Source organism: Chlamydotis macqueenii, chromosome 2 (genome assembly GCF_036417535.1).
Source record: "Chlamydotis macqueenii isolate bChlMac1 chromosome 2, bChlMac1.mat, whole genome shotgun sequence".
Classification (NCBI taxonomy): Eukaryota; Metazoa; Chordata; class Aves; order Otidiformes; family Otididae; genus Chlamydotis; species Chlamydotis macqueenii.
This window is the reverse complement of record NC_141557.1, coordinates 38,907,631-38,928,695: the sequence shown is the minus strand read 5'-3', so window position 1 is coordinate 38,928,695 and position 21,065 is coordinate 38,907,631. Positions and strand designations below refer to the sequence as shown.

Genomic DNA, 21,065 nt, shown 5'->3' with positions numbered 1-21,065 from the left:
TGTGTTCATTAGGTGTTTGAGCTGAAAATGGACTTTGGTGCACTGTTCCTGCATGCGTTAGAGTAGTTCTGTTGGTCGGGGGTCCCTCAGGCCAGCAAGACTCCCCATGGGTGACTAGTGAAGGGCAGAACTCACACCAGCCTTCTGCACCGAAACACCTGTGAGTGGGCACAAGCAGGGAAGACGTAGTGCTGGAGAGGCGTGCATGCAGGGCATTCACTGACGCTTTTCTTCACAAACCAGCCAAGCAACAGGCCACTCTTCATAACAGCGAGTGCCTGCTTATGCTACATGGAGGATAACAGCCACACAGGGTGTGGAGTTTTAAGCTCTGCAGCTCTCTGTGGTGTCTGCACGAACAGATGACCTTTTTTGCCCTTTACACTTCCTTGGCATAATATTTCTCCCCTGTCTTGGTAGTAACCTTGTCCCTTGTCATGTGCTTACTTCTCTCTGCATGTAAGGAGAAGCACAATGCAAAGACAAATATCTGAACTATTAAATAACAACCTGAAAGTTTGTACATTCATACAAACTTCAGTTGTACGCTCACATGGTTAAGTCAGAAAAAGAGTTATCGTAAAAGATTTCACTATTAAAATCTGGTATTGGTACATAATATCATAGAGTCATAGAAGTACTTTGGTAAGTCTATACTGAATTCTTTCAGTAGTGCTTTATCTGGAATTTCTTGGGTTTTTTTTTCACATTAAACTGCTCAGTTAAATGGAAAACATTTTAGTTGCAGTGTGATAAGGAACAACTGTTTCTCATTTTGAATGTATGTGATGGTATTCTGAACTACAAAGTGATAATCAGTGATCTATGAAATAAATGTTCATTAGGCTGGCACATGAGCTTCTAGAAAAAGTGAAGTTAAATACCTCTATTTAGACACATGCTTTACATAACTATGAATTATTTTTAAACATAAGCAAAAAAAAATGACAAAAATATTAAAGAAGAATTTTCTCTTATAGATGATTTTGTTTCTATGGAAAAATGAGAAGCAGAGAACATGTTCGCTGTTTATGATCTGATCAATTGATAAACAATTAATGTAGCTAATGACTGAATTAATTATCAAACAAATGCAATGAGTGGTCCTTTTAACATAATCTGTGTATTATTTCTTTACTGTGGAAAAAATATGAGAACTGGCTAAAGAATGAGAAACTTCCTAAAGATAACAATAACTGCAGAGACCTTTAAAGATACTTACATCACTTTCATGGCCTTCTCTTAGATTGTATGTGAGATCATGCTGTATGTCTTCAACAAACTTGTGAGCATACTCTGGGTAAAGGTCAAGCACTTCAAAGAGACCTTTGAGGATAATGCATTGGAGGTCACAGTACGTTAGAGCTTTAACATCTGCATTTGTTTTAATAACTTGGTCCCTAATGGATAAGTTTGCTCCAATTAAATCTCCTTTACCTAAAAGAAAATACAAAAATAATAATCTTCAAAGCATGAATTCTTTACTTCTTTTTTGAATCATAAATCTGTTTAATATAATTGGTAAATCTTAACTGTCATTGTTACCACTGCATTGTTTAATTAATAATGTTCTAAAGGATCTTTAACTAAAAGTTGTCTTTTTTTTTTTTTTTTTGCAGGTGCAATCACATGCAATTAATTGGAGGTACAAAGACTAATTTCTAGACACTACCTGGTGTAAGGGAGCAATCAAGTAAACACATATAAAATTAAGATTTACACTAGTAATTAATAGCAGGTGCAGTTTTGTTTTTCAAAAAGTGAACATTATGTTTTAGGGTTTTTTTTTGTTAGAACAGATAAGTGTTAAGATAGCTTTTAACAACAGCACAACTAAGTGTAGAACATCTATTCAAATGACTCTTTTATTTATAATTTGGGTTGCAAAACATTAGCAATCTATGATAACTATGCAGAGCTACACTTCAAGATGTATCTCAGCTGTATAGACTGTTAATAGATGTGTAGCAGCTCAATGGCACTTCTGTTAAGAAAAAATAATGCATTCTTAAGCCATTATATTTTCATTTATGGCAAGAATACCTTGGAATACTGGATGAATTAAAAAACACAACTGACCATATATTGATGAGCACAAAAATTCTGTAGTAAAAACCTTCCATAAACATCTGATCTGAGGTATAAAGTCCAAAGAGCAGTCATTGAACTGAGGGTCTTCCCCAAGAGTTAACGCAGATGGTCTTTGTTAAAGACATGGACAGGGTCTTGGCAAGTTTATGGGCAATATCAAATTAGGTGGAATGGTTGATATGCTAAAGGACAAAGCTGCTATTCAGGGAGACCTCAAAGAATGAGAAAAGGGCTGACAAGAACCTCACAAAAATCAAGAAAAACAAATGCCAAGTTGAGCACCTGGGATGGAAAACATCCCTGCCGCAGTATGGGCTGAAGATTGACCAGCTGGAAAGTAGCTCTCCAGTAAAGGACCTGGGTGTCCTTGTGGACTAGTTGAACGTGAGCTAACAATGTGTCCTTGCAGCAAAGAAGTTCAAGAACCTCCTCTGCAGCATTAGCAAGAGTCCTGATTCCCAGGAAGTGACTCTTTGCCTCTGTATAGAATAATAGAATAGTTTGGGTTGGAAGACCTTTAATCCAACCCCCCTGCAAGCAGCAGGGACATCTTCAACTAGATCAGGTTCCTCAGAGCCCCATCTGCCTAGCCTTGAATGTTTCCAGGGATGGAGCATCTACTACCTCTCCGGGCAACCTGTTCCAGTGTTTCACCACTCTCATTGTAATATGTCACTTATCATACTGCATCTGGAGTACTTTGTCCAGTTTTGGGCTTCCCAGTGCAAGACAGAATATTGGCATAGTAGAGTGAGTCCAGAAGATGTCCCCAAGATAATCAGGGATTGGAGAACATAATGTACAAGGAAAGGCTGGAAAAACTGAATATTGATCTGCCTTAAGAAAAGAAGGCAACAAAGGAAGGATATTATTGATGTCTTCAATAGACTAATAGAAAGTGTAGAGAAAACAGAGCTGAACTCCTCTTCAGGGTGTACAGTGCAACAAGATATACTGGACATAAGTTGTAAAAAAAGAAATTGTGATTAGAAAGCAAGAAATGAAAGCCACTATGAAGCTAGTCAAACAGTGGGACAGGCTGCTCGGAGAGGCTATGGAATTGCAGTCCTTGGAGATCTTCAAAATTTGCCTGGACATGGCCCTGCTTTAAGCAGGTTTAGACTGGGCGATTGCCAGAGGTCCCTTCCAATCTTACATTGTTCTGTGATTAATAAGTAATAAGTCAAGACTGTAAAATCTGAAAATCCATCCAATATGTGATTACAACTGGATATTACACAAGAAATTGTGAACTTGAAGGGTAAGTAAAGCTAAGCAGACAACCATCCCTGAAGCTGCTCAAATAAGATAATTTTATACTTTAAAATACTACTTGGAATTTTTTTCTACTTACATGGATCTTGAACAACTTTCTCAAAAGAGCTTATCATAAACCTGATGTAGGGAGGGATTTTCTTTTATGCTAGGAATATACATACATTTATGTTACTTTAGGGATTCTTAAAAATTGCTGTTGGTATAAATGAGAACTAGAACTAGTATTAGTTTAGGGAAAGGTAAATCTGATAGATGGTAGTAACATTTGTCATTGCTTATCAAATGATGCAATGCTTACACAAACAAATATAATGTAAAGCTAAGCAATAATTTACTTTTTACTGTAAGTATCAACAAGTCTTTAGATTTCTTTGATTATATTGAGCAGAAGGCTGACAATGTTAATTTATTGCTGGCTGTGTAAATACAGACAAGAGAAAAACTATTTCAACTATACTAAAATGGATCTTTAAATGTCTTAATTAGAAACTTTTTAGGCATATAGACAGTATTAGTACCAATAATGCATAAATAATTTAGAAAAAAATGTTATAGTTGTATTTGACAGTAGTTGCAATGTTTGATGAAATGATGCCAACCTGAAAGACAGTACAATTGATCTGATAATGCCAATGTCTGTTTCTTTTCAAATGAAAATCATGTAGCAAAGGCTGCAGGTAATAAGCTGAAGTTTCATGTAGAATTACTGCAGCTGTGAAATGAGTGTGCCTTGAATATCAAGATTTGTTACATAAACAGAATCATGTAAGTTATTCTTAGTAGGTCTTTCTTTTTCATTGGAGAATGAAACTTATTTATAAATGTTTATGCAGACACATCTGTTAACATATTTGGGACATGCAAAGTCATACATTTCTTCTCTTTATGGATATATTTTAAAACTTTTATGACTAATATTTTAAAATAAATCTAAGATGCATGCTCAAATAATACACAACTGTTATAATAAAACATATTTTCCTATAAAATATATCCTAACCATCATTATTACTATCAAAATGAACCAAAGAGCCTGTATTTAATCAGAACATTTCATTGTATTGTTGCTGTATTGCTTGTTATTGAGAATAGCTCAGTAAACAAAAACTAATCCACTAGAATTAGAATTATGACAGAATTATAAAATAGTGATCTGGGAACTGTAAGTAACCTAGCATTGCCAGGGAAAAAACCTGCTCTTTTAGACTTACATCACATCAGTAACACACTTTCTCACAGGGACCTACAGGTTTGATGCATTCACCTTCTGCTGGTGTTAATTAGGTTTAAATGATGAAGCTCCCATTCACTGCAATGAAACATTGTTTCATTGTGTTGTTTATGTTTTTGCATTGCGATTTCATTAACTTCTCTCAGAAATCCACTAATCTCTTTCTTAGTGTTTTCATTGTCACCATTACACAATTATGCTTTCATTAACATTTTCAGAAGTGTCTGAAAATGGAATAATTAATGAAATCATCGTTTCAATGGGGACAGCTCTTGACTTTTTGCTATATTTAAGCTTATGTTTTTTCTAAGCCATATTTTATAGCTTTGATCTATCTGATCCAATAAAATCGAAGCTTTCAAAAACTTCCTAATTACAAATGAGTGATAGAGTGATGTGGACTGTCAATCTAATGGAATTAAAGAGTTATGAAACAAATAGGACATGTATCACATTTATATTCTAAAAAAAGCCCAATCAAATGTATGCTAGTAAAATAAAGGAAATTCAATTACAGAAGACCAGAAGCTTGCCTTATCAACAGTCTAGTGCAATCCCACAAAGCAGGAAGGAAAGCAAAAAAGGAAATGTTCTTTTTAACTGTGCTTTATAAGAATATTAAAGTTATTAGAAAGAAGAATACATTTAAATCTGAAGAGGTATTAAAATAATAGTAAATAATTCTTTATATTTAGAGCAAAAATTTGTATTTTGTTTTATCAAAATACTTTATAAATATTAACTCAGACAAGTCTAATCATCCTTTAGCTGAAGATAAAGGGAATTTCTTTAGTAGGAATCAGATTGAGACCAGTCGCTAAAATTTACAAACAGAGATGCTTAGCCTTAGATAAGTCAAAGCAGTCACCTAGAAAACAACAACTAAATAAAATTTATTAGAACAAAACTTCTGGCCTTTCTCTATTCTAATATACACAGATGACTGCTGGCAGCATCAATTAGTTTGAAGAAGCAGCTTTTCAGGGAGCAGAGCCAAAACTGCTTGATTTTCATCACATAGATACTCTGTAAGGGGTGTTCATATACATGCATCAAAGAATAAGAGTAGGCTCGCATTGCTTTCTTTCATTTGGGAGCATTAGTGGGAGCACTGCCTGGCCACTAACTTTCATGAAAGATTTAGGAACTAATAACCAATATCCTCTGAGGTGTCAATACTGCCATCAATTTTAGTTGAAAGCAACCATTGTATTAAAAGCTAGCAAGTACCTCCTTACATGCAAAGGAGAGAGAGTAAGTATAAGAAAATCAGGATACAAGTGAAATATTTCACAGCTAACGCTCTAGCAATTGAAAGCTGCTTAGGACAAAAAATAAGGAATTTTAAACTATAAAAAAAATTAGAGATGTCCATAGAGTATGAATGGCAGATTAAAATCAGAACAAATTCCTTTTCATCACACTAGTAGGATATGCTAGGCCATGGTTAGTAGTGAAGGTCCTCCTACATTTGAGGACCACACTTTCTCTTTGAAACGATGACTATGAGCATACCAAGAATCGCCAGCACTGTACTGTCCTTCAGGACTTCCATGGAACCTGAGCACACGAAGTAGATCGCCTGCAGGGCATCTCCCTGACGGAGGAGGTATTCCCCAGGAGCACAGAAGGAGGTTTTGATATGCAGAGACAGAGACCTGAGGCAACCACGACTGGCACACTCGAAAAGGGAGAGCTGCAAAATCTCCTTGTTCAAGTGCATGGTGATGTCTGAACGCAGCTCATCCGGGAAGTCTTTTAAAAGCTGTCCAAAAAAAGAGAAAAAGTGTAAAATAGCTTGTTTCCTCTTTTGCAGAAGTGATCTGATTCAGCAGTGCTGCATACATCTTACTGATGCAAAAATTTCCCTTTGATTTTTTTCTTATCCCTTTGATAAGATGTGTGCTATGTCTTAATAGATCTTTACGCTGATAAACACTGATAAATTCCAGAAAAAAACATGAGTAAAAATATGCCTTTATGTAAAAACAAGAAAAAAAATTGAACAACACATTATGGAGGACTTTGAATTTTTAATATATGATATGATGTTCTAAACTAGATTTTTCAGTAACATACCCTCTTCCTGGGATAACCTAGCTTTATTTTTAGGCATATTCTTTTTATATGTAACTTCACGCAAAATGCAGCATCACAAATGGAAAATTACCCCCATCCCTGACTCTAAGTCCATAGTCAAAACCATCAACCACACAATCTCCCTCATTTGTTTACCTCATTGGAATCAATTCCATTATTGACAGACCACGTGGTTTGGAAATATTCAAGCATCCTTTGCTTTAGCTGCTGTGGCAGGTGATGGACCCGTATAAAGTCCTTCAGATCCTTGGTTCTTGTGTGATAAAGGGACCATCTGGAGTACATCCTCTGAATTATGGCAGTCACGTTGCCAAACACCAAGGCATGCATCAGAGCTAAGGAGGAGAGAAATTGTGTTCAATGTGGAGTGACTTGTTGATCATTAAAACAGAACATAGAAAATAAACAGGATCTTCACAGAAAGACAGTTTCCTGATTGAGAGAGATAATAAAGCTGTAGAATATAAGATTGCATGAATAATATACAGTAGTGTTCATATGATTGTTCATTTCCATTTTTTTTGTGTCACCAGCAGTCACAGTAATGGGACAGGGTAGTACCACATCTGCTGCTATGTACTCAGGGTACCAAGCAAAAGAATATCCAAGCCAAATTAAGTTCATAGTCTAAGAAAAAAGGAAAGGAGATGAACACATGTAGGCAGGCATGCTCAGGAAATTAGGAAAAACTATTAATCTGTATGAAAACTAGATTTAAATGGTCAGTTAACAACTACATAGAATATAATAGATTTCAGAGAACTCATATAAAAAAACCTGATTACTAATGGGAACTATGTGAAGTGAAATGAGATTGCAAAAAATATTTAGAGATGTATCATATTCTGAGGAATAAGATGTTTTAAAAAAAGACAGAAAAAACCCCCATTGTAAAGCAGAAATTCAGGTAAAAAAAGAAATACATTCAAACTGACAATCTGTTGCTTGAGAAGGTCAAATAAATATGATGTGAAATTGTTTAGCAGAAAGTTCTGACATCCTGGAGTTTGTCTGCAATTAGAGATTGGCTTGGGAATAAAAAGACCAGAAGCAAAATTGAAGAAATGCTTACAGATACAGGTTATCTAGGTTTGACAGTGCAGAAATGTGCTTGCTGATTATCAGTGGGAAAAATCACTGCTAGATTGTCTGTCACGTGGTACCGCTCTGAGGTATATAATATAGACATTTACAAATTGTTTATTGAAAAAACTGTTAAAGAGTTTGATTATTACTCTTAAGGGACATCTATCTTTACAGCGTTTGAAAGACAGCAATTAGACTCCTCAGAGTGGCAAAGGAATTGGTTTATAAGCAAGACAAAGATGTTGACCTTGTATGACACTTTACAGAAGTCCAGATTGAGGAGCGATAAAGGGGAACAGGAGGAGGAAAGGATGGATTTTGGTGGTTAATAATGCTTTTATGTGGTAGAAACAGCAAGAAAATTCTTTAGTTTGGAGTACTGAAATTTTTTACAAGCTGAGTGAAGCACAAAAGAGCTAGTAACAATATCTATATCTTTATTGTGAAGGGACTGCAGAAAAAAAAAAAGATAATCATTGCAGTGTGATGTAGTTTCACAATACAGTATGCATTCTTGTAGAGGTGATCCAAAGATATGATTAAGTCAATACAAGTCCATTAGTAAAAGAAGATAAATGAAAAGCAGGCCAGAAAGAAAAGGATTAGATATGAATATTGGAAAGAAAAGTAGATATAATTGGAAATGTATTTCTAAGAATAATCAGCTGGATCAACTAGGTGTTCCTGATGGTGCAGTGAATTGCTAAGTCATTAATGTCAGAAGCCTGGGCAACAAAATGTGATGGATTGGTGTAACAGGATATTATAACAGAAATATGGCAGCTAGGGCTGAAACAATTCAGCCACACATAGCTAAATAGGCTAAGGAGATAGCATAGCCTTTTCAAGGATGTGATAATAAGTTTAAAAAAGGAGGAGGGATAAAGCATTAGGTGGTGCATTGATTCATATGTAAAAATCACATGGGATATAAGTCTCACAACAGGCTCCAAAGTTAGAAGCTAAACAGTGTAGAGTGATGTTATTACAGGCACAAATACCATGAAGAATTTTATTATTATGGAACAATCTCTCTTTGTGTATGTACATTGGAAGACAACTGATATTGATGATGACAGGCTGTTCCTGAGTGTGATAGACATTAGATTTCTTTATCAAATAATCACAGACCCAAATTACTTTCTTTAAGAAATCTATTAATCCATTCTCCAAAACCAAGTAGGACAAGTTAAAAACTTCTCCAAACCGTAGTTCATAAAGTGTCCTTGATTTTAATGGATATTCATAACGACATTTTTGTTGCTTAGGGAACAGAGGAACACATCTGATCCCAGAAAGGACTGGAGCTACTAGAATGGGCCTCCAGTCTCATAAATACAAAACTGCACATTCTTTACTCAAAGAACATGGAGAATACAAGCCAGCACGTGGTATGGTCATCTGCAGGAAGAAAATTCTGATTAATATCTTACAGATGCTACTTATCCTAGGAATTCTGGTTAAATTTTAATAAATAACTTTTCTTCACAAATTTAAGAAATACTATATAGAATAAGATATTTTATCTTCACAGTATTACTTGTCTTAAATCATAATTTCAAATTAATGCGAAACAAAAATAGCAAGAGGCAGGTAAAAATCAAACAAGAATATTATAATTTATGTATCTGTTAAATTAACACTTTTTTCTTCTGACTTCCACTTTCTTTATGGTTGCAGTAAATTCCTTTCATTCTTTCAATTTGCAGTGGCACATGTTAAAGAGGTACAGACAAACTGCTGACAAACTAAACCACGTTATACACTACACTTGAAATTTCCTAAAGTAATGGCTTGGTCTAGATACTCTAAAAAACTTATTTCAATTTTTCTCAAGACATCATTTTCCACTAGGGACTATTAAATTAAATATCAGTGAAAACTATACATTAAAACTTGTTTTAAGAGACGAAAGGTATTATGCCCTAAAGTATACAGACTACTACTTTATTCCTAATAGAGTTTTCTGAGTCTGTGCTGTATGATGCTAACTCCTTCTTCAAGTTTCCTCGCTCTGCTGATTTTTTAAATAGTATCTAAAATACAGTTCCTGAAGAAATTAGCTACAAACCAGCCTGCTCTTCTTTCTTACCTGTATATATCTTGTTCACTGGATGCTCCTAGATATAAAGTCATTCTTCTACCTGCTTGCTTATGAGTAACTTCGCCTTTCAGTTTTCAGGTCCCTCTTACTACACACAGTCGACTAGTTCTTCACAATTTATTCACTGCACAAATATATTAGTTCTACCACTCAATAATTAAAAAAAAAATTAAAAAGAAATTGCTATAACTGGACTAAATAAAAGTATAGGATACATTAATATTCTACTCTATTAAGTTTGTGAAAGCTCTGCCATATCAAAGTGAATTAAATATTCATCATTGCCTTACACATTATATCTCTTGATTTCTTGACAGAAATGAAAAGTCCTTCCTTCATTCCAGCAGATTTTCTGTAGTGAAAGCCCCAAAGCGCAGAGACCATATTGTATTTTAAAACTATAATTTTATGCTACCAGTGAAAGTAATTAATGAGCTGCTTGTGTTTTTGTGACATTGTCAAAATCAAAATGATATCATTCTTGGATGATTCATTATATTATTGCCACTCATTTTCAGGACTGGGACAAATGACAATAATTAATTGAGCATTTTTTTATACCACTTGATGCTGCAAATATACAGTGTATGGGTCATTCATCGTGTTCTCTGGCTTTCAGGTATCAGGTTGCCAATTTATTTTTGCCCAGGAAAATTTATGCTGTAAAGCTGACAATCAGTGCCTACTGACTAGGCCTGGAGAAATACCTACTAGTATTTCCAGAACAATTAGGCAAGCAGAAAAAAAAATAATGAAGAGGGTAGTACAAAAATATTGCATTTTCATTCTAATCTGAATAATGTGCTAAAATTTACCTAGTGATAATTACACTGCTTTTTGTTTATGATCGAGCCACCTACACCTCACTAAACGGTCCTCCTGGCTCTGTCTTATCTCCGTTGCCTTCTCTCTGGGCTGGTCCTTCGGATGACAATTCACACCAGCTCACAGCTAGATGCAGCAGTAGCCTGCCAGTCTCTCCCCACCATCATTCCCAGGGCTGCTGCGGGGATTGAACTGGAGCTGAATGTGCACCTGTTACCTGACTGATTGGAAAAGTGCCTGGGACATAATCAAAATCCCCTGGCACATGGCTGGGCCATGCTCACTGACAATAATGTGAGTTTGCATTTTACTGGATGACAACTGCCTTTGTTGCCATAAGTAATCAAACTGTTAGAAATATGTCTGCTTAAAAGAGTTTAGCTAGTGTAGAACCAACTGTTATTTCCCCTTTTTTTTTCATTTTAAATTAAACTTTCTATTTTGTCAGGGTTTTTTTTTTAAGAAACTTGGCAAAATTTCAGCTCTTATTTTACTTGTCCTACCCCCTCAAACCATTTTACATGATGCTTAGCATTTGTACCTACCCCCAATCAACATTGTGCAAATGGAGAAGATCTTTTCAGCATCAGTATTGGCTGAAACATTTCCAAACCCAACACTGGTGAGGCTGCTGAGGGTGAAATATAGGGCAGCTATATAGGCACTTCTGATTGATGGGCCTCCTAGTGTATTATTCTCATAGTAAGGAGACTCAATACGTTTTCCTAGCTCATGAAGCCAACCTGAAAAACAAACAATAAAAAGAACTATTAAGGAATATTGACACTGTGAAAACTACACAGTCTGTAAAACAAAATAATTCTAAAACAAAAAAATTATGTAGAAGACACTTCATTATTCACACAATTCCAAGAACAAAAAGAACGTTAAACTCTAGGAATTTATACAGCACGTTAAGTATTCTGTCTCTGGAGTATTTATTTTAATGCATTATTATTTATAATAAGAACTGTATTTCTGTTGAATTGCATATTACAGGTCTAATTAGATAATTCACAAAATCCATTAAGGCACTGAAAAGAAAAAAAAATCGTCACCTAATAACACTACAGCAAGAATGCAACATAGATTTGATTCTTTCCAGTTAATGCTTGGAAAGCGTTTTGAGATTCTAAGACTATATTGCTATAATAATAATTACATATTTAGAGCTTTTTACATGTTTCTTTTTACAGCAGAAAAGATTCACACAACTAAACATAACTTACAAACTAGAATTAATTTTCAAAGGATGCTTCAGTAAGTATTTTCTAAATATTAATTTAATCTTTCCTTTCATTTTGCTAAATGAGTCTATGTGTGCTAGAGAAAGTAGAATTAGCTACTGCCTAATAGATATTTAAAAAATAACAACAAACCAGCAATTAGACCCTAAAGCAACAAACTAGGAAAAAGTATGCAGTTCCTCTTTGGGAAAAGGAAAAAAACCCAACCTGAATGAATAGCATAAACAATGCTTCACAAAAATCAAGACAGGGCAAAAGAGATAAAAATCCATTTATATGCCCAGTTTTGCCTGTTAAGCAGTTTGCTTGGGAGACTGGGAGTCTTTCTTGGATATTCAGGGAGAACCATCAAAACGAAATATTCCTGGCAGGCAGAGTTTTTTCGATAACTTGGTTGGAGGTCCCCCTGTAGTAAGCTGAGGTCTGACAGACTGAATCAGCTCTTGAAGCTTATTCTCTCTCCATGTAAGTCAGCATCAATTTATTAGTTTTGGATGAATCTAAGTATGAAGTGAGAGAAATCGTCTTGTAAAGGATATCTGCAATAGGAGAGGGCAGATTTAAAGTATCTGCCCCAGCACTTACTATTAAGTCGGGGAAAAAGTTTGTAACTTTTTCTTACAACAGATGGGTTGAGCCATGGCTGCTACCAGCCTCAGCTCCATAGTTTTGCACGCTGTCCTACAGAGAAAGCAAATCTGTAGCAAAGTTGCATAAGGAAAGCGTAAGGTTTAGCCATGACCCTTCCAACCCACTGTATGCAGGCCAGTGAATTTAATCAAAAGCATGAATGAAAGAGCTATGGATTGTCATCAGATGGCAGTACTGAGTGGGCTGGTTTACCTTGCCAACAGACAAGAAAACATATGAAAATCTCCTTGATTTTTCCTTGAGAGAAAGAATTAATCACATGAGGCTATTTTATATCCATGTCTCCTAATTATTTAAAATAAGAGAAGCAAAACCCTAACTGAACTGATACCAATCCTCTCTCTGTGCGCTACAGTTTTTCTGAGATTACACTGCATTTCCCCAACAATAGTATGACCTTTTGTACAGCAGATTTAATTCCTATGCTCATATTAGAGAATGTAATCCCACACATTAAAAAATAAAAAAAAAAAAACTAAGAAAATCCCTGACAGAGAGTAGATAGTGTTTAAAAGTCTATCTAAACCTGATGTAAAAAAATACAGTCATAAAGTTCAACATTGGATTTTGACAATGTAGATTTGCCTGCAGTAGATGTTCTGCATGTTAGTATTCTAGTGCATATGAAGAACTGCAAATCTGAAACAAATTAAATAAGTTATGTTTAAATAACTGTAACTGATGTGTCAATACAGAAATAATGCCTCTTAGGAGAAAATCTCTTTCCTGGGAGTGTTCTAAAAGCCACCGATTCTTGGCCTCTGTGTTCCCATTTTTTTTGCCTTTTGTTATTTGAATGAGTTTCACATTAATGGTTCCTAGTGGTCATATTGCATCTGACCACAAATTTCTCCATCTCAGTTTCAGCTATCAAACAAAAAAAGAAAAGAATTTACATATTGTAACTTTATATGAAACATTACAGGACTCACTTTTTGACAAATATATTTTCATTGTTATCCAGAAATGTTGGATGACTCCATTCTTCAATTGACAGATACATGTAAACTTTTTTCTCCTTTACAGAACACTTTATGTTCAAGGTTATCAAGCAAAAACTCCAACCCCACTGAAACTTCTTTGGTCCTACAAGATCCATTACTACTAGTAGAGGTAAGGTACAAAAATAAATGCTTACATTATATCAAACAGTAGAAGCCTCTATAATATTTCTGATATAATTCTTCGAAATTCTAACAAATTTTATATAATTCTACCAATTCTATACTTCTGCCAAAGTACCAAAAAAAAAAAAACCAGCATTTTACTGTTGCTAACAAGCACTTTTGGTCAGAACACTAGTATTTGAGATGAGTTCAGCACTCTGTGCCCAGTTTTGTGGCATAACTGAGGGCCAGACAAATGATCTCAATCAGTAAGATGAATGGCTTATCACTGAGCTACAACAGTAGCAGTTAGCAATTATTAGCAATTGTTAACAACTGCTAAAAAAAATGCCCACTATATAAAGAAAAGCTATTAGGTAACTTTCCTTAGAGATGGACCATGAGACTTGGAACAGAAAATGTAGATCTAAAATATATAATTATAATTTGCAGATTCATTCTGTACTACTACCTAGATTTTCCTTATATGCCAGACACTTAACATCACAAAATCCCGTCTAGTACATTTCAACTACGTAGAAGATTGTTGCATTTTCTAATGCATTAATTATGTACGGCATTTATTCTACAAGACAGACACACAATTTTTCCAGTTAAAAAGTAGACCAAAACTCTTGAGTTTGTTCTAGACTACTGTATGAGGAAATTCAAAGAAGTATGGATGAGGAACATCTCTTAGAGCATCCCTGAATGCCTGAAATCGGGAACAGTTCCTCAGTAGACCAGTGGTGAAGATATTAGAAGAGAAAGGGTGAGATAAAGGCCCACCTTCTCTCTCAGCTGTGGTTCCATATCAAACTCAGGAACTTTAAGTATTCCTAGGGCCAATGCTAAGGTAGAAAAGCCTAAGCCTATCTACTCTTGCATTGTCACCTTTTTGTGTTTAAAGAGTATTCAAATTTAATTTAGGGCCAAACCATACTTGGCTCTTTCATGCTAGCAAGCAAAGAGAGCAAGCAATGTTATGCTGATAATAGGGAAGAAGAATATGTAATGAGTAATGCTGGGGTGAACTAACAGATACTGTTAAGTGTGGGTTATATTTAAAGGGCTATGTTTCAGACTGAGTTATGTTTTTCTGGCTCAACTGAAAAGCTCTGGAGCTCTAAATGAAAACACAATGTTGGCAATGGCTTTATTAGATAACATCTTCTTTATACTTTTCAAAAACCCAGAACTCTAACTTATAAAACAGCAGGCGATACAAACCCATCCAAAACCAAATAAAACCTAGAAATACTGGAGAACAAAAGACAAAAAGTGTAAAAGAAAGCCAACTGTGTTCTAAGCTGCATCAACCATTCTATGATTCTATAAAATAGATCACCAAACAGTGAAAAACAATAATAAAAAAAATGTCCTGAACTGGAGCACATACAACTTTCTGATACAAATACATTATAACCTTTAATACAAAAGTCTGTGTGCTTTGTGCCTACTGATGTGTGTTGCAGTGAACAATTTAGGGTCATTAAAGAAAAGATAAAACTATGCAAGAGATATTAGATTCTTCATCACTAGAACGCATTTTCAGATGAAAATCACCATGTGCCCTGAAAGCTGTGATGATAGCTCCCACTGCAGCAGTCCCTGGTCACTGCTGATAGCTCCTCATTTCAGATCTAGAATCAGGCAGTGAGGAGCTGTAGATTTGCGTGGGAAATCACATCATCCCTTCATTACATAGCTGCACACTCAGATCTGCAAAAGATCATCTTACATTTCAATTTCAAATGGGTGAAGACTGTTGCAAAGATCCCACTGATCTCAGTGAAGTAAAGATTTTTAGCCTATATTTTCACTCTATTTCCTTGAAATAGTAACCTTTAAAAATAAGCCTTAGGGCAAGACAGTTGCTGAGATAGAGCAAGTAAGCAAATTCCCTTCTTTATAGGTAAAAGCATTTGTGATTACGTTCACTGTGAGATAGATTTTACATGTCTGAATCACTTCCATCAACTGTCCATGTTTCTTCTTCAGAATGTACTTCTTTATGTCACAGTTAAGATCATTTGAGGAGACACTAGAATTAATGTTATCTATTTAAATAAGATGATACTATCATTTTATATAACAGTATAATGATTATATTCTATCTTATCAAACCCCAATTTTCGTTCATCAGACATTAAAACATTAGCTTTCCTCTTAAGATTGCTTCCAAAGAATTTTCCACACTTACTCTCTAGTTGTTTCTGACTGATATATGCATTCAAAATCTAGAGGTATATAAGAAGACCAAACAATTTCACTTCTTCTAGTGTACATGACTCTGCATATAATAATCATTATTGAATCATCATTGGCACTATTCATATGGTGATTACTCATTTAAGGTATGCAAGTTCTTCTCAAGATCCTTTTTTATCCCTGTCTAGCGAAAATGTTTTTGACATCTGCAATTTTTTCTTGCTAAAATATTTCCTTCCCCCCCCTCCCCAGACTATGAATACACTAAACAGCACCATTCCTACTACTTAATCCTATGAAACATCACTGTTATCTTTTCATTATCACAAAACCTGATCATTTTTTTACAGGTTTGAGCTATGATAGAATTTTGTCTGTCATGTTAAGAGAGGCTCCCAGGTACAAGAGCAGATGTTTTAAGGATTAAAGACCCCCTGAGATGACAGAAGCAATCATACTTTCAGCTGCTGCTTCTGGGGAACTGTAAATGTGGCAGGCCTTATTGCACCAGGTCACAAGGAAAACATGAACCAGGCTTTTCTTTCACAGCGATTAAAAAAATATGTACTAAAAATAGAAAAACCCAGAGTGCTGAAGGTATCATACAGCTGCAAGTTCTAGGACTGTGAAAATGCAGCTCAATCATTTGTGCCCAATGTGCACAATTAGTAAACTATAGGGCATAAGCTTATGCTCTTTTCAAAACAAAGATAATAAATTAATATTTTATGAGTAAGAGGAAACCTGGGGTGCATCCATATGATGTGTCATCAAGTACAGGCTACAAAGGAACAGCTCTGGCCTAGAGGCTATATTAGGATAAGAGAATTAGCTGGCATTCAAAATAAATAAAAGTTAAGTGGCAGTGCATGAAATTTAGACTAGAAAGACTTCAATATTAGTACAACAGACATAAGCATAGTGGCCGCATGACAATGAGGAACTGTTAGCATTAATCTACTCTCCTTGGTCTTTGCTAGCACACTTTCCTGCAAACAGTAGACACCTAAAATGAGAAAGAAAACAAATATGGTAAAGGAAAGACATTAACATTTTGCTGAAGCACTGAAACTCTGTGTCATTATTTTATTTAGTGAGGGGAGGCTACGGTGGCAGCTTCTGTAAGAAGCTTCTAGAAGTTGTTTGCCTTTGTCTAGTGGACCCAGCCGGGCCTAGGGCGGACCCGCTGCTGGCCAAGGCCCAGCCAATTGGTAGCAGAATGTTCCCTGATAACACCTCTGCGATAACGTATTTAAGAAGAGGAAAAAAAAAAACAGAAAAAAAGAAGAAGAGAAGATGTAAAGAAGCTGGAGCGGCAGCAGAGAGGGGGAGGCATGAACCTTGTGGACCTTGCGGCCCTCACCCTCTGGCCTCCTGCCGGGTGGCTGACTGGGCCCAATTCAGCCTGGCCCAGCTTCAAGAAGTGGAGAGGAGATGAGATGTGAAGAGAACCTTAGAGTCGTTTGCCTGTCGATTGTGAAGAATTTTTCTTGTGAGAGGAATGGCTGCAGACACCAAGGTCAGTGAAGAAGGAGGGGGAGGAGTAATGCGGCTCCTGGCCAAGATTCCCCTGCAGCCTGTGGTGACAACCATGGTGGAGCAGGTTGTTCCCCTGCAGCCCATGGAGGCCCACAGAGGAGCAGAGATTCACCTGCAGCCTGTGAAGGACCCCACACCGGGGGAGGTGGATGCCTGAAGGAGGCTGTGGCCTGTGGAGGTCCTGCTGGGGCAGCCGTTCTGGAGGGACTGCACCCTGTGGAAGAGATGACCCACGCCGGAGCAGTTTCACGAAGGACTGCAGCCCATGGGAGGGACCCCATGATGGAGCAGGGGAGGAATGTGAGGAGTTCTTCCCCCAAGGAAGAAAGAGCAGCGGAAAGTGACAAGTGATGAACTGACCGTAACCCCCATTCCCTATTCCCCGTTGTGCTGCTCAGGGGAGGAAGGAGGTAGAGATAATGTTAAGCCCAGGAAGAGGGAGAGATGAGGGGAAGTTATCTTGTTCTCTTTCTCAATATTCTGCTTTGATTTTAATAATAAACAAATAGTTTTCCCCAAGTCGAGTCTGTTTTGCCCATAACAGTAACTTTAAGGATTTCTCCCTGTCCTTGTCTCAAACCTCGAACCTTTTTTCTGACGTTATCATCTCTCCCTATTCTTTCAGAGGGTAGGGGGAGTGAAAGAGAGACTGCGTAGTCTGGTCCCAATCAGGACTTTAAAAATATTAAAATAATTTCCAAAATAATTTATTCTAAAAATATGTTTCCCCATTTTTGCATTGTAAAATACAGTCCTTAACAGAATATTTTCTTTATTATGATAGATTTAATTATAATTTTTTTTTCTTAAACTAGAAAGACACATAATACGGGTATGGGTGAACGAATGAGGCTGATAGTGTGACAGAACTAGAGGAACATCTACTGCAGGCAAATCTACATAGTCAAATTTTGTGGAGGGAAGTTCTTGACATGACATAGAAAAGAAATAGATTTCACTTGGACTATATGAAACACAGTTTTAACTCAACTGCCTGTGGCTGGAGTGCTTGTGGTTGGGGCACACAAAGCCACTCAAGACTGCCCTCTGTGACCCTGGGACCAGAGCCCAGGCATCAGGTATGCTGCCTGGGAGCTGCTATGCATGCAGCAAATATGGGATTAGCGCTTCAGATCAATTCACATCAGAGGTATCTATCCACAGTTCATAGCATCACCTTTCTCTTTTCTTTTGTGACACCCTAACTGTGCATTTTTAAATCTAATTTATGTCTATTTTAATATTTTCCCACAGTTTTCTTTGTCTGGGTCATAATCCTCAGCACCTTTCTGGTGCATTCATTGCAGCAGTTTATCCAGATAATGAAGAGTTAACTATATTAACCTTGTATAAGCAGATTATACCTAACCTCTGGGCTCAGTGGACTTTTAAGTGCCAACAGAAATAAGGCAGGTGGATATTGCCATGGTGGAAACTCTAGAACATTTTCTTCAGACATATATAAAAGTTTATACACTTTTGCTTGCTGAACATTCCCATTACAGACAATAAAACCCACAAAAAATTTTCTTTAATATGTAATCAAGGAGGAAAAAAATGACCCCTTTTCTACCAAGTACACTATGCCTCTTTATATTAAGTAGCTAAAATCTTCAGAGAGGAGAGGACAAATTTTATAAGAAGATTTCATGCTTCAGATCTGAGATGTTCATCTCTTTAAAGCCTAATGCATAAACCAAAATAAAACCTTCATTCATGTAAGTGCTACATATGTCATTCAAACCTACATGTGAAATCATCAACAGCATATCTTGAGGACCTTGCAAACAATGACAATGACAAGAAATGTAATACTTTAAAATGAAAAGCACTTGAGAGTTTCAAAACCATGCCCTTCTCAGAAACAAACCTTGATGAGAATTCCAAAATTATACATGAGGATTCATGAGCAGCAAATTTTAGGATTGTTGTCATACTAGAAGCTAAGTGGACATTAGGAATGAATAGATTCAATAAAAACGCCATTTAACTTCCATTTATCTATCATTGGATAGAATTTATTACATCTCTTCTCAAATTAAGAAATGAAGTAAGAGTTGGGCATGACACAAAATCCAAGGCACAAACATGCTCCTAATAATACTGAGATCTGGGCCATATCTTTGCATCTAATTAATTTCTTTATTATGGATCAAATGAAAAAATAAATCAAGATTTGAACATATATCACATGAAATTGTAATCCTCTGCCAGTCCTTGGGAATTCTACCACTGATTTTTGAGTATTTCTAACACCATTCAAAGAAAGTTTGAACTTAAACATAGTGCCATCAGAAAAGAAAAACTAAGATAAAAACTGAAGATCTGTGTTTGTCCTGCTGCTCCACGAGGCTTGCACACTCAGAATACACCAGCCTCTACAGGCAAAGGCACATAGGTGAAATAGTTACCTTCATATCTGGTTCCTTTTGAATGCCAGCCTTAAATGACGACCCTTTGCAGATACATTGATCAGTGTTCTTCTTGGACACTGATCTAGAGGAAATTGTGTCTTTCCCTAAATCGTTAGGGAAAGTTTTTAACTAGAGACATACAGTGAGACAGATGTTTTAAAGACTCTTAAAACCCATGGAGTTTTCCAAACTAAACACATACTCCCTTTGGTTAGAACATTTTTAGATACAAGCTTCGCATTTGAGTGGTCTATCAAAAATTAATTTAATTTGAAAGATGACATCCTGTGTAATTCTTTTGTAAGGCTGACTAATATCCTTTGTAAATAAATTGGCTGTTGTGTTTCTAATTGACTATATACTTAGAAGCTATCATAAAAGTAATTACAGTTTGTAGAGCTTTAACTCATGTAACTCGGTAAAGTCATAACAAGATATTGACCCATTGTGCTCACTAAAAATGAAGTTTTCATGGCACAATAAGTATTCAATGAACTAAATAGTTTCAGGAAGAAAAGGTGCTCAATCAAGACATTAAAAAAAAGAAAAAAAATCTAAGATCTAATTGTAATGTTGCTGATAATAACAAAAACACAGCTGAGGCCACGTAAGTGCTGAAAACCTGACAATTAAGCTTTAATTATCTGGAAAAACTAAACTCTAAATTGCAAGTATCTCTGCTTAGAATAAGAAAGTAAAATTTGTGTATTCTTGTGGTAAAATTGATGCCCCCTTGGAGAGACTGAAAAATAATTCCTTTACGAGGAGCATTTAATTTCTTGTCATCAGCAAGGTGTGGTCTGTTAAATAATTTATAATTTCATTTTGCAAGGCAATAAGTGCAAGAAGAGATATTTTTTATCCTATGAGAATCTTGTAACCCACCCCAGTGAAGGCACCATAGGTACATGGATTATAATGCAATTTCAGAATCTCTCTGCTTGATCACTTCTGGGCATGTTCATGGATTGTAGGTGGTAGAGCAATAGGCCTGATATTAATTACTTGTAATGCTAGCATTTTATTAGAAAACAATGTTGGAAAGGTAACTTTAAAAAACTATTTGGTTAGTTACAAGTAAGAACAAGGTGGAGTTCTGCAGCTCTTCCACCTAATGCAAAATGCTACATAAAGGCTCCACAAAACAGAGTGTACATGAATTACCAACAGCTTCACATGTTT

The 21,065-nt window shown here is 36.0% G+C and overlaps 1 protein-coding gene across 2 annotated transcripts in view; it reads right to left on the bottom strand.

Moving 5' to 3' along the window:
• Positions 1–21,065, bottom strand: part of KCNH8 (potassium voltage-gated channel subfamily H member 8) — a 186,787-nt gene that overhangs the window by 33,508 nt on the left and 132,214 nt on the right. For both annotated transcript variants that reach the window (XM_086741568.1, XM_086741569.1), the window contains 4 exons: positions 11,261–11,458; positions 6,836–7,035; positions 6,116–6,365; positions 1,223–1,437 (listed from right to left, as the gene is read on the bottom strand). In XM_086741568.1, the coding sequence (XP_086597694.1) occupies positions 1,223–1,437; positions 6,116–6,365; positions 6,836–7,035; positions 11,261–11,458 (863 nt within the window). The remainder of the gene's footprint in view (positions 1–1,222; positions 1,438–6,115; positions 6,366–6,835; positions 7,036–11,260; positions 11,459–21,065) is intronic.